The sequence below is a fragment of the Taeniopygia guttata genome, chromosome 15 (assembly GCF_048771995.1).
Source record: "Taeniopygia guttata chromosome 15, bTaeGut7.mat, whole genome shotgun sequence".
Lineage (NCBI taxonomy): Eukaryota > Metazoa > Chordata > Aves > Passeriformes > Estrildidae > Taeniopygia > Taeniopygia guttata.
The window spans coordinates 3,060,241-3,074,035 of NC_133040.1; the positions used below are offsets into that span (position 1 = coordinate 3,060,241).

At 44.3% G+C, this 13,795-nt stretch overlaps 1 protein-coding gene across 7 annotated transcripts in view; it reads right to left on the reverse strand.

Moving 5' to 3' along the window:
* The window catches only part of DEPDC5 (DEP domain containing 5, GATOR1 subcomplex subunit), a 39,138-nt gene that overhangs the window by 12,866 nt on the left and 12,477 nt on the right, over positions 1-13,795 (reverse strand). For 3 of the 7 annotated variants that reach the window (XM_012578122.5, XM_030285778.4, XM_072936138.1), the window contains 12 exons: positions 12,545-12,748; positions 11,914-12,049; positions 11,459-11,556; positions 9,501-9,566; positions 7,997-8,180; positions 6,740-6,900; positions 6,243-6,360; positions 5,919-6,086; positions 4,878-5,097; positions 3,907-4,040; positions 3,448-3,556; positions 593-655 (listed from right to left, as the gene is read on the reverse strand). In XM_012578122.5, coding sequence (XP_012433576.5) covers positions 593-655; positions 3,448-3,556; positions 3,907-4,040; positions 4,878-5,097; positions 5,919-6,086; positions 6,243-6,360; positions 6,740-6,900; positions 7,997-8,180; positions 9,501-9,566; positions 11,459-11,556; positions 11,914-12,049; positions 12,545-12,748 — 1,661 coding nt within the window. The remainder of the gene's footprint in view (positions 1-592; positions 656-3,447; positions 3,557-3,906; positions 4,041-4,877; positions 5,098-5,918; positions 6,087-6,242; positions 6,361-6,739; positions 6,901-7,996; positions 8,181-9,500; positions 9,567-11,458; positions 11,557-11,913; positions 12,050-12,544; positions 12,749-13,795) is intronic. The other 4 variants (XM_030285781.4, XM_030285780.4, XM_030285777.4 and 1 more) reach the window with 3 other exon arrangements.

Here is a 13,795-nt window from a genome sequence, read left to right on the forward strand (position 1 = left end):
AGGGTCAACTCTACAGTGCCCACAGCCAGCAAAAGCCTTTCTCCCTCCTCAGGGCTCACTTCAAGCAGCAACATTGCCTATGGCCACTCTGTGTTACTCCTAATTCCTAACTGGTGTTAAGTGGACAAACAATTTCAGTCACAGGGACTCTTTTAAACCAAGGTGATACTATATATTTTCAGCCTCGGTTGTTCAGGAATCCAAGGACACAATTTGATTTGGATATCTCCAGAGTCACCTGTCAAACACCACAGAAGAAATTTAGCCAAGAATCAGACAAGTGAGCTGTTGCCATTTTGTTCAGTGAGGAAAGATGGAAAACAAGCACTTACTGAAAAACAAAAAGAGCAGCTTTAGTAGTTGACAAGACAGTGAAGGACAGTGAGACAGGGTACATAAACATCCAGAACACAGCACAAACACTGAATGGTGGAAAAAAATGCCACTTTGTTCTGCCAGTGCTGTACATCTCAGTCTCAATGAGAGTATCTAGAAACTAACACAGGCTCACAGCGTGTTAAGCTCAGGACACAAATGCTGTCCATCACCTCAATCCAAAAGCCAGAGATGACAACACCCATTCCAAACTAACCTGGGAGTAGAAGGTTGAAGCTGTGCGTGGGCTGCGAACAAAGTCCACAAAGAAGGCCCCATCCTGAAGGCATCAGAGGAAGTAGGCCCATTAATGGCAACAGCAACAGGAACAAGGAGTTCAAGAAAAGCAAATACAAGGTTGTGCAAGTATGAAATTACAACAGAGAGAAAGTATGAGGAGAATGCAAATCCATGACCCAGAAGGTCAGATGTAGCAGAATGCACAGCATCAGAAATTACTCACACACACATCTTTACTTTCTCTCTCTGTAACAAGACATTGCTCTTCCTTGGCACAGATGCATCCCAAAATTTTTAAACCCACACTGATCAGAAGCCCATTGAAACTGCATCCTTCCCTCCATACTTCAAAGGAGAAAGTCTTGAGCTCTGAAGTATGGGGGCTTCCATCCCAAATACAAAACTGAAATACAGAAATCACAGGTGTAATGACAAATATCCAAAGAAAGACAGATTTTTTTTTTTTTTTTGATCTGTTGACACTCAAATAATAAAGAGGGACAGGCAAAGGAGCACTTTTCAGGAAGCACCCTCTTCCTCTTACATGCAGGTCTGGTATGGTGCAAAGGAAAGGGAAGAAAAACTCATCACAAAGATCCTTCCAGCACTGTGTTTAATACTTCATGCAAAATTAACAGACACTGCTATGTTATTTCTTCTTCTGTATTATGTTTAATACTTCATGCAAAATTAGCAGACACTGCTATGTTCCTGCCTACTTACAAACCCCACTGAATTTATCCCCAGCTGCTATTCAAAGATGTGTCACGATTCTCTTATCACATAAGACAATGCAGTGGAACTCATCTAGATTTTCATTCCTTATTTGCAATTCTTTATTCTGTTCCCTTGGCAAAATATTTCTGTCTAGGCTGCAGTTAAGATGATGCTTACCTTGGTAGGTACATATAAAACAGTTTCTGGGAAGAATCAATGCCAGGGTTGCATGACTGGGAATTTACATTGTGCAGAAGCAGAGCTAAGTGCCCTGGATCCATAAGGGCAAAGATTTCCCAAACAGATCATGGACCAAGTGAACTCACTGGGTTAAAACCACCCAGTGTTGCTCAGTAACTGGCTCAAGTGACTTTTCAATTCTACTCTGAAACAAAGTGATGCAAAGCCACTGGCTCAGTTTTCATCTGGAATAACTCAAGCACTAAAGGGCATCCTAGAAAAGGACTTGCTCCCTTGGCTGCTGGCAGAGCTCACAGCTGTGATAATTTGTCAATTCTCTGGCTGCAAGTGTGTGGGAAGCCAGACCTCCCTGTGCTGAGGAGCCCTGCAGGGGCTGTGACACGAGGCACACACTTGCTGCTGTTCCCAAGTGAGCACAATGCTGCCTGCTCACTGGCATCTTTCCAACAGGCATAAGCCATCAATTAGGAGATTGCAATTGCTTATCTCCCAGTCCCTGTGTGTAAATATTTACAGGAGTGTTTACTGCTGCAGCATGAAAGGCCTTCAGTTGATAACACACTCTTCCAGAGTCTCCAGACAGCCTTCCAAAGAGGCTTCTGAACATTACTTTCAACATTACTCATGATGGCATTTTCTGGTAGCACAAACTCTGCTAATCTGGTCCCAGCACACTCCTGTGCCACTGCTAGGGAAGCCTGCTTTGCCTCTTCCCCCCTCTGCCATGCAGAACAACTGGACACAACATTCTTCTCTCCTGCTTCTCACATGGAATTTTCACCAGTTTTACTGGTAGAGAGGGACATTTAAGATTTCTGTATTTAAAAAGAGAAGCTGATTTTTCAAAATGGTAGAAGAGAAGCATACAAAGCCTAAATTATGATAAGGAAGTTTGCACTCATGCCTCAAGTCAGTTTGAGGTTTCCAGACCTAGCACATCCTGCTCCAGACTCTCATCTACGCTCTCCAAACACTGATACTACAAATAAGTATCTAGTATTAAGATGATCACATTTGCTCTGTCATTTCAACTTTCAATATCTAGGTCTCCAGGACAACACAATACTTGTTCCTGGTGGTGCACAAAACAGTGGATGTAGAAACATTAAATGCTTAGAGAAAAATGCTGAAATAAGTGGGTGATAACAGTGAATCTGAGAACCTTTTCTTTGCAATATTTGAACTGTTGAACCCAAAGACAAGTCACATTAAGTCCTTTACCTTTATTCAGTTCCTTCTTACTTCTGTTGAAAGACCTTCATGTCAGAACACAGAAAAATAACCAAATAGTTCTGGTTGGACTTGGAGCCAGAGTTCCTGCTCTCCTGGGTCTCACATGACACTTTTCAGAAAGGCTGAGGGATAGCACAGTCTTTTCTTTAAGTGTCTCAAGAGAGCTCCAGGAAGACCATTTCTCCAGCCTGGAGTCCAGCCAGTGAAGGAATGACATCTAAATCACTTCTCAGGAACACACCCCCTCCTCTAAACAGAGGCAAGGGACTCAAGTTCCTGCTGTTAAAATCCCACTCAGCGTTCACACTGTCACAATCCAGAGGTTGATTTTGCTCTCCAACACAGCCTGCACACAGATGCACACAGCACTGTACTGCTACACCCAACAGTCAAGCCATGACTGAAATGAAATGTGCTACCAGCAAAGGAAATGCACTAATTAGCAAACAGCACTTACATCAGCAAAATGCTGAGACAGCATGCCAGGGATTCCACACCATTGTCACTCTCACAGAATTGAATTCCTCTGCCCTTGCACACAAAGCCAGCACAGGAGCAGCCCTTACTGGATTAGAGTAAGATGTGGTATGATGTAGCCAATTGCTCAGAGAAATTATCTTTGATTATTTGAGAAATTCTTATGCCGAAACTGCAGCTAAAGAAAGCCCAGGAAGTCCTTACCTTCCGAGGGCTGTCCATATAGGTGGGTGTGATAGCAATGCTCCCGCTCTCTGAAGGCTGGCCAGAGCTCTTCCCAGAAAGCATTGCTGCTTGCTGCTCCCCCAGCGTCCTAAAGGAAAAGGAAGGAATACAGAGTTTAATCAAACATACTTTGTGTCAGTTTCCCCCCCAAAGGCAACTGTTGCAGAGGGGTACCTGGTGTATTTTCAGGTATTTGCTTTCCCACACACCAAGGCACAGATCCAACATTCCAAAAGTACCTTTTACCCCCACAAACAACATGGACCTTTGAACTCAGTCTTATTATGCATGTGGAATACTAATTTAGCATTAAAAATATTAATCTCTCATATATTTAACACAACATGAGACAAGGCTCCCCAAATGTGCTTTAGCCAGCCCAGGTGCAATGTGCAGGAAAGATGTTCTTGGCTCTTCACACAGCCTGGAGAGACTCACTTCTGACTGGCTTCCATCTGCAGCAGAGCTGACAGTGCTGAGGTTCCTTTTTTCCCAATGGGAGGCCCAGACTGCTCCAGGGAGTGAGTGGGAATTGGACCAGCAATCTGCAAGCCTTTCATGGCAGACCCTTTCTAACAAAGAAAAAATGGAAGCACAGACTTAGTCAAGCTAGGCTTAATTAGTAAAGCAAGAACACAACATCTCATGTCAGCAGGGCTTTATTAAGCACATTTTTAAAAGGGAGTTCAACCACTGAAAATAAAATGTTTGTTATTCTGGAAAAGCTGAATTTGCTTCAAAATAAATTACCCCATTTGCTGTGAGAATGGGAACAGGATTTAATACCTATTAGCCAGTTTCTCTGCAGCCTCTTGAAACTGTCTACCAAAAAATTCACTCACATATTTCTCTTTTTCCAATCCTTCTCCTGAATCTGCAGCACAGAACCAATCCAGGTTAACCCAGAAGTGACCAGCTTAACTACCTCAGACCCCTCTGGATGAACTGTCTGCATCACAAGGCAGAGTGCTGCCCCCAGGCTAAGCCCACCTGCAGCACAAAGCAGAGCACACCTGCAAAGAGCAGGCATCAGGCTCGTGGGTAACAAAAGACTGGCCACAGTGTAAAACAGAGCAGTGCCAGGCCAAGACAGTGCAGAGGAGCCTGGCTTGTCCCTGAGCCTGGGTGCAGTCACAGCAGCACAAGATGCTCACCCCAGGGAAATTTCCTTCAAGCTGTTGAAGGAAACGGCTCTCTATCCTCTCCCAAAACACCGCTTCTGTGATGCAAAACTAGTACGTTAAGCCCCACTGTCTGAAAGCTGACACAGCACACGGGTCAGCAATGTACTTTAGGGATGGATGGCACGGACACGGGCACCGTGCCCCAGCCTGCCCCGGAGGCACCCGGGTCTCCTGCTAACGCCTCGTCAGCGGCTCGGGTCACCCCCAGCCCCAGCGGGGACTCACTCGGATCATCCGATCGGAGCGGTGGCGGCGGCGGATGCGGTTCAAGCCCTCCACGAAGCGGATGAAGCCATCGAGGAGCTGCCACTCCTCCTCGTCCGAGCGGGGCTTGTCGCCGTACACGTCGCAGTGCGCCTCGCCCTCCATGATGCGCTTGGTGGCGCTGATGCAGGCGGGCAGCAGCAGGAACCGCGTCCTCCAGAACTTCAGCGACTCGATAAGGCTGCAGGAATGTGGAAGGCAGGACAGAGGTCAGCGCTTTCCTGGGAAGGGTTTTCCAGAATCTAAAGTATAAATCTTTATATCTGCTGCGCTTTTCAGTGAGTGCAGCGAGCACCCTTGCTGCTATCCCCGAGACAAAACGAGCACACATGCAAAGGACTGGCAACAAGGCTATCCACAGAGTAATTGTCACAGAGATATGCTTTCTTTTCTGTAAAAGATAGGCCCTAAAAGCTTTTTCTCTAAAAATATGCAAGCAAAAAAGAATTTTCAAGGTGCACATTAGCGTAGGAGGTATTTTGACTGAGACCTGAAAAGAAAAGATGATAAAGACTGGTTGCGTGGAGAGAAGATATCAAAAAAGCTATTGATACTAGTGGAGATATTCCACATTTCTGGTAAGCACTTGCTCCACAGCTTAGGAATAGGACTGCAAGTCAAGCCCAGCACTCAAGCAAACCAGCAACAGCTTCAAAATAAATGGAAGTTTTGAGTCAGATCCAGAAATCAGTAAGAAGCCAAGAAAAGCATCTGTGTGGTGCAAAATGCTATCTTATTTCTTTGCATTTGTAGCAGAGGAAAAAAGAAGTTCATGCTGAATTTTGAGATCAAGAATCTGTATCAAAGGTCAGATAACACAGCAGCAACACAGAGCAAGGTTCCCACAAGGCAACAGCTGCTGGAAGCTGACAGTGAAAGCAGGCCAGATATTCTCCCTGGGGTACTGAGCATTCGTGGGTTGAACTTGATGATGAAATTTTAGGTCAAAAAGAAAGAGGCAATTAGGACACAGAACAGTCTGGATGGAAAAGAAGCTCTCACCTGAAATCCTCTGAACCAGCAGAGCAGATATACTGATCCAAGTAATTCCACTTGTACTCTTCTAGTCTCTCATGGGAAAATTCTACCCAGCAAGAGACAAATTCGGAGTCAGAGTGTGAGGGACACAAGCTGTAGGTATAGTTTATCTGAGCAGATTCATATGGATACCTAAAAGATCAGGCACAAGCATTAATCTCAGTACTGATACTGATGCTTCTCTTTCTTTTCGTAAAAAGAAAGGTGTTCTTTCAAGCAAGCACAGAGCTGGATAAGAATGTTCATCTGAACACTGACAGAAAACTGCTCAAGCAGAGAGATACTCACTTTGGCAGGTACCGAGTCACAGTAATTATTTTGTCTTTTAAGGTGACTTTGTGGAAAGTACGGCCCATGCTCAGCCAGTATTGATTCTCTTCCTCAGGTCTATTTCTTGACACAAGACCTAGTTGTAAAAAGCAAAACCCTTTCAGCTTACTGCAGATCTCACAATTTTATCAACAAACTGTACCTATAGAAAGAGACTCCAGAGCTGGAGTCCAGAAGTGGGAGTCTGAGCTCAGCACAACCTAAACGCATCTTTCAGGCCACATTTTTAGGGAGCAGTTGCACAAAGAGTCTTTTGCTCTTACAGTTAAGATTTGCTGATATCATAAGCAAAAAAGAGCACTTGGGATTCCTACACCACCCATTCAGAACTTCCCTGGGCAGAACCACCAAAGAAGAGCCAACAAAGTGTTGAGCAACTGGTGGATGTGCTTAATTCGAGGTTACTGGGACTGGCAGAAGAGGAAAGCCTGACTTGTCAAGGCCAGGTCACTCACCTCTGCTGTAGAGGGGACTGCTGCTGAGCGGGGGTGGCACGGCTGGGGCCGGCTTCTGCGGTTTGGATTGCACAATAATCTGATAGCCTTGCATGAGACGCTGACAAATAAACTCCTCAAACACCTGCTGGGCTGTCATCTGCACTCCTTCCTCATCCCTCCTGGACACAAAGGTTAAGCAGACTAGAATAAGGAAGCTGACCACAAACCTATTCTTATCTCTGCTCCGGGGCCTGGAGGCCTGTGCCTGGGAACACCTACTGTGGGAACAGGAGGGAAAAGAGGCACCTTTTGACAAAGGGTGATGAACTGTCTGGCAATATTTACTGCTGCCTTTGAAAGCAGCTTGGCAACTAGTAACAAATTTGCCTACAGCAGTTGTCGAACAATAAATTCCCCAAAGATAACTTTTCAAGCACTTTGCAGGCAGTCTAAGTGCAGTTTGTATATGTTCAGGAGAGCTCAGAATGCCAGTGGGCAGCAATGCTCCAGCCTCTCCCACAGTGGGAAGTGCAGAGCAGGGAGGGGTTAGAGAACACATTCATCGTAGTGCAGCTCCTGCTCTGAACTTTGCTTTCCTACTGATATTTCTTTCAGGTGTTTCTTCATTAATCCTATTAATTCCTATGTATTTCAACCACCCTGATTAATACTTTTGTTTTGCTTCCATAAAGCAGGAACACGAGCAGGTCTTTTGATGTCTTACAAGTTATGGAAAGACTGAAAGAAGTTTAAGATAATGAGACTGCTCCAGTAAAAAAAAAATTTAAAAAATCCATCTAACCCTAAGAAAGAATAGTTACCAGAGACCTCTGAGACAAGCAGACAAGTTCTATTTGTCCAACTAACTCTGTTTTCCAACAAGATTCTTTAAACTAAATATCCATTAGAGGGAGGATAAGCATCTTAAATACTGTGTCCACATGCATTTGCTCATTTAGTGTTTCCAAAACATTTGCTAGAAAGCAGATTAACAGAGATGATAGCTTGAGGTTGAATATTTTTATCAAAACACAACAGAAAAGAGGCATAAAAATTTGTATCCAAACTATTTCTAACATCAAATCTACAGAGCACACCATACTGTCAGGTGGTAACATCAGAAAAGGTCCAAAGCTATCACTGGAAAAAAAAAGAAAAATGTAAGTATTCTGCTGCTCTGTTAGCAATCCATCATTCACTTGTACAGACTGCAGTGATCCTCTTCCATCACCTGCTCCTTAAGCAAGGACTGCACAGAGGAGGTGCTGGCCAAACCTGTCAATGTCAGCCTCTGGCAGCAGGTCGTAGCAGCCCTCGGTGTAATCGTTCTGCAGGCTCTGGCGGTCGGGGAAGTAATCCGTGGTGAGAGGGAGGCAGGCCGGGGTGGTCAGGGATTTCCAGTCCACTCCAACTGTACAACAGAAGCCTGGCACTATGGGGGGAGCAGACAGCGTCAGAACTGCCTCGTTGTGTCATGGGGGCACACAGGGGGGGCACGTGTGGTCACCCGTGGAAAAACAGGGTGCAGAGCGGGATGGAAGAAGTACATGAAGAGGAGAATTAAAAAGAATGAGAGACGAGAAACAGAGTTGGCACGAAGTCAACATGGACAAAAAGGGGTGTGAAATGGGAAGGGGAAAATGAAAATAGGATGGGAAGAAGGGAGGGAGAGAAAGAGACAGAGTTTGTTAAACAATGCAGTGCACATGCTGATTCAACCCCATCATGCAAAAGGCATTCAAAATTAATACATTTAATTTCCTCTTTATTGAAAGCTAGAGCTGACATAGCCACTGCTCTTCCAAAATTACAGCAAGTCAGGTGCAGTTACTGATTATTAATAAACAGATCATTCCAAGTCTGAACAAGAAAATCAGACCAGTTTTGCATCCTAGACAACTACAGAAGGAGCTGGAGAGGAGGAGAGAGAGAATGACAGACCAGCCTCTTTCTGGAATAGTGCAACAGGAGAAATTGGAGTATTTCCACAGTTATAAAAACAGAAGATATATCCAGAGGGGTGGGAAGATCAGAAAAATAGTAACTTGGAAAGCAATCTTTTCCCACACCCTTTCCTAGAGTTATGCTGCAGTTTTGAGATTACAGGGATGTAAAAGTAGACATTAAAAAGGAAAAGCTAACTAGATTATACCAAATCATCAGCTCACCAATGTATTACACTCTGACCCCATTCAAACAATCTGTATCACCTACTGATGCTTAACTTCTTGTCATAGAGCTCCTACAGACAGAAATTTATTTTACTGTAAAACTGTTAACACCAATGGCAGGAACACTGCACAAGAAAGTAATACATGACAGACTACCACAAAGAAAATGCTTTCTTGAGCAGTGACACACTTGTTTCTCTAGGAAGTGAAGGCAGATATTTCTCAGTAAATGGTACCAAATTCAGAAACTGACTGTACTAATTCCACTTCAACAAGCTGGTACCAAACAAACTTTTCACACTGAGAGGCAGAAAAGAGTTCAGCAGCCTTAGTTTTTTGCAGACTAGTGTCTGGTAAGGAAAGAATTTCAGCTGTAACACAACAAACAGCTTCACATGTTCTTAAGAACTATAGAACTGCAATCAAAGTGAGACAGTGCAGGCAGATCCTGCAAATTACTGCAGGCCAAAATAAACCACTGCCAAAAGCCAAGGAGGCTCCTCAGTTTCTTGCCTACCACCTCCTGATGCCTCTATATATGTACATGCCCTTTCCCTTCCCATCTTCCCACCTATGCAAACTCTCTTCCAAACCTTTCTCCTGCTTACTTGGATCTGGAGAATTAGAGACAGTATCTTCCAAGGAATCCTTGTTCTGAGATTTGAGGTTCACCCCTACAAGGAAGAAATGGTTTTTATTTTAAGCAGTTATGCACTTCTCTTGAATTTCAAATAAAAATAAATCAAAAGCATGATGATGTTTTAAGATACAGAATTTCTCTGCATGGAAAATCTCAGGGTTCTGCACAGCAGAAAAAACCACTAAGCCAATTAATGAGGAAAAAATATATCTTGGATGAAACTTGAACATCGCAGTAGAAGTGTTCAGTAGCTAAAACCCAAACAAAACTCTCCTCCCTAAAATGGTGAAACATCTTGAAAAGTATATATAAGCTCCTATAAACAGATGGTGTGGCACATAAGAGAAAAAGAGATGCTAAGGAGACAAGAAAAACTGCTGCCTTCAAAGCCATTTAACAAAATAAAAATTTCACTAAGCCTCCAAATATTTAAAAGGTACTATTGTTTAAAACTAGCTTAGGTAGATTTACCCAGGAAATGGGTATCAACACCATTGCTGTTCCCCTGTAAAAGAAAGGGTGGATATCTGCTGCATGAGGATGCCAGTAACCCGCAGGGGAGCTGGCTCTGAGTGTCCTTCACCTTCCACCAGCTCCTCCTGCCATCTGCCATCCACACCGGGAATTGCAACAGCATTTCCTTGTCTGAGCTACCACCTCCATCTGCGGGCAACAGCGACAACGTCCCGAAGCCCGAGGGAAATAGATGGGATCATTTTCCACTCTGAAGCCCCTGATGCACCACACCATGCTGCAGGCAGCAGAGGAGAACCAGACTCAACTAGAAATCTCATTTCTGGAAATTCAAAAAAACACAACCCCCACCCCCCCCCCCCGCCCCACTCCAGACTGCTTTGTTTCATAGGTGACTCAAATCATAAGTGAGAAGTCTCAGTCCAATCACTGAGTACCCAGTGTGGCCCCTATAGATAGGTGAGGGTCTACAGACACAAAGAAATTCCATAAATGCAAGCATGCTTATTGCCAGGACCTGCTCTGCATTTACATTGTGCAAACTGCATCCAGCTGAAATGCAGTTTAGCAATTGCAAAATCAAACATAGCCTATCTGAAAGCCAGAAAATACTAAAAAAAGTAAAGCAATAAAATTAAATGTAATCAGAAGAAATTCACAGAAGAAAGCAACAGAAAATAATTTAAAATGTGACTATGTGAGTACAAGATGAGGCATAAGAAAATTAAGTCTGTTAACTTCTTTATGGCTCTGGAAAACAAAATTGTCTTAATCCAATGTAATTCAGAAGGGTGAGTTTATTCTTAAAAAAAAATCTTTAGATTGGTTTTGAGAAAAGAACATAAGTCTTGAATGCTGTAGTCCATAAGTTCAACTTTTTTCCATGTGCCTAACTGAAATGCATATCCTCAAAAGCAGAGGGTCACAAAAAACCAGACAACACAGCAGAATGCTTAATAGGGCATGTTGTTCCATTTACAGGGCTGAAAAGAAATGTTGAGAATTTTCACTAATTCAGGTATCTGGGTAAGTTAAGGAAGATAGAGGTAACCTTCAACTGGAAGTACAGACACATCTCTCTTAAAGGACAACAGCTAAAGGCAACCCCACCAAGAAAAAAAAAGGCTTCTGAACACCAGTGCATATTTAGTTATTTTTTGTGTCTGAACATCACTGCTCTTTTATTATGGAACTCAGTTACTGCCTGAGAGCTTATTATCAGTAAACAATGAGCATCTTTCTATAATAAACCATATACGACACACCTAGAGAAGTAGAGACACATTAAGCAAAACTAAAACCAACAAAGTAACCCAAAGAACTACCATACACCAAGAAGCCCAAGTAAGTGCACGAACAGATCACTCTTAATTCCTCCTGCTTTGCCGTGCCTGTTCCCCCATGTGCCACGAGTCCTGCCCCATCCCCCGAGCACCGGCCCCGCCCCGGTACCTGCGCCCGGGCCGGCCCCCAGCCCGTTCCCGTACTCCTCCGTCCCGCTGAAGCTCAGGAAGGAGGCACTGTCCCCTGGATGCCGAGAGCTGACGTGTCTGCAGGGAAACAAAGCAGCCTGTTTTGTACAGCCTTCCTCACTCGTGCCATTCCCTGCTTTTAGCAAATGTACCAACAAGCCCTCAGCCCTCTGCCTCAGCCGAGCCCGGGCTGGAAGCAAGGTCTTCCCTCACTGATGTCAGCAAAGATGGAATGGCACAAGGGCGGCACAGAGCAGGCTGTGACAGCATTCCATAAATGTCCATACTCTTTGTTTGCCTCCAGCAGTAACCAAAACACTGCAAAGAACCAGCTACTCACGTCCCCTCAGGAGAGAAATAAAGCTTAGCTGGTTATCTACAGACCTGATCTCATGGTCTACAAACCCAACACTCAAGACTGAGCAAATGGCTCACCTGCCAGTTGCCTCATGGTAAGCCAGCTCCAGCAGCTCCGCAGAGGAATGCGTCAAATCCTGCTGCCCACTGCCCTGCATTTCTGCCATATTCTGGCGGGTTTGATGATGGATCTGGATAGCTTCTCCTGAGGGACCTACACAGTTACAATTATATCACTGATCACCACATCAGCACTGACTCCTCAGTTGCTTTTCCCCTCTTTTGCCAACAGCACAAGCAATGAGAGCTAATGGACATTAAGAAAGCATGTTCACAAAATCTTCAAAGCCTTGAACCTCTGCCGTCTCCTCTGAAACAAGTGAAGCAAAATATTTTAAAAACATTTTGGAGGGTCTACATACAGGGCATTAAACAATTATGCAAACAATCCATCATCAGAAAAACAACTGAAATTGTAGTTACAATTCCCTTCTAGAGGGTTAGGCTCCCTTCAACAGGGAATTGCTCTGTAGCTGTTGCTGCTTGTTTACAAATAGAGGTTTTCCCAAAAGAGGGTTACTCGGGCCTGTACACAAATGAGCGTAGTGTGCAGAGCACTTTAATGCACCAGAGGTCTCCCTGTCTCTCTTGCTGTGCTAAACCTGGACAAGGCAAAGTCCCAGAGGCAGATGTGCAGCTCACAGCTCACCCACAGGGAAGGTGTGCATCCAGCGCCTGCGGTTCGACGTCAGCTTCATGGGCATGCGGGACGGGGCGAAGGGGTTGATGAGGGCGCGCTGGGGCGCGTACCCCCCCGGGCGGATGTGCAGCAGCGACTCGGCGCTGCCCACGTGGAACCGCCCCGGAGCGCTGGAGTCGCGCTGCTGAGACTCCAGCGTGTTCTCGAGGAAATCTGCAAAACACAACCAAGCCAGGTAAGATCCTGCAGGAGCCAAGCACAGGGGAATTAACCGCTCAGGGATATAAAGATTGCCCAGGGTAAGGGGAAATAAGGAGACTTAAGAAATAAGCAGGCAGAGAAGCTGAAAGCAATTCCTATCCAGCCTGAAAGTTACAATATAAACAAGAACCTAGACAAGAAAAACCATTACTCCATCTGCCATTACAGCACTGCTGTAAGCTTCTATTAAATGAATCTATTAAGAAACCACTTGCTAAGACAATTATGAAGGGCTACTCAGACCTTAGAGAATTCTTGAGAAATCAAAAGACTGACATAAAAACTACAGGATGAGTATCGAAGCCACAGCTGAGCCTTGTACACATGCCTTTTCTGTAACACTCAGATCTGACCACTGAAATCAGGGATTCCTCCCAGAAGACATGGGACATGATCTCCACAAGACACCAGTTAGTTGTCACTATTCAGCATGGAACAGAAGTGCAGTTATTTAGAAACAGGAGAGAAAAATATACCAGATAGATAAGTATCAATTACTCTGCCCAACAAGTGGAAATCCCAAAGAGAAGGGTCTTATTTACCATTCTATGTTGTCAAATACAACATGTGAAAAACCTCAGTTTCTTTGACTCTTCCCCCCCCTGCCAGTCCTAATCCACATACATCCTTATCCTGCTGAACACCTTCAGCTGGGTCACACAACCATCCTTCAAACTAAAAGAGTCACAGAAATATCAAAGAAAGAAAAGAGTTGTATTAACTGACAGCAGGGGAATACATGAATGGTAGATGTGATGTCAAGTACACTGTGTGAGAGCAGCTCCACACCAGTAAGTGTAACTCCTGTGACAGGATAAATATGGTATCAGTGTCATACAGCATGTCATGAAAAAACCATGAAGAGCCTTCAAGGATAGAATTTTACGGAAGATGAAACAGTTGCAGGAGGAATACAATTTACCTAGAAATGAGCTGGGTTTATGGAAGATAGTGCACATTGCCTGAGAACAAAATTAAATTGGAAAGGAAGAAAAGAGG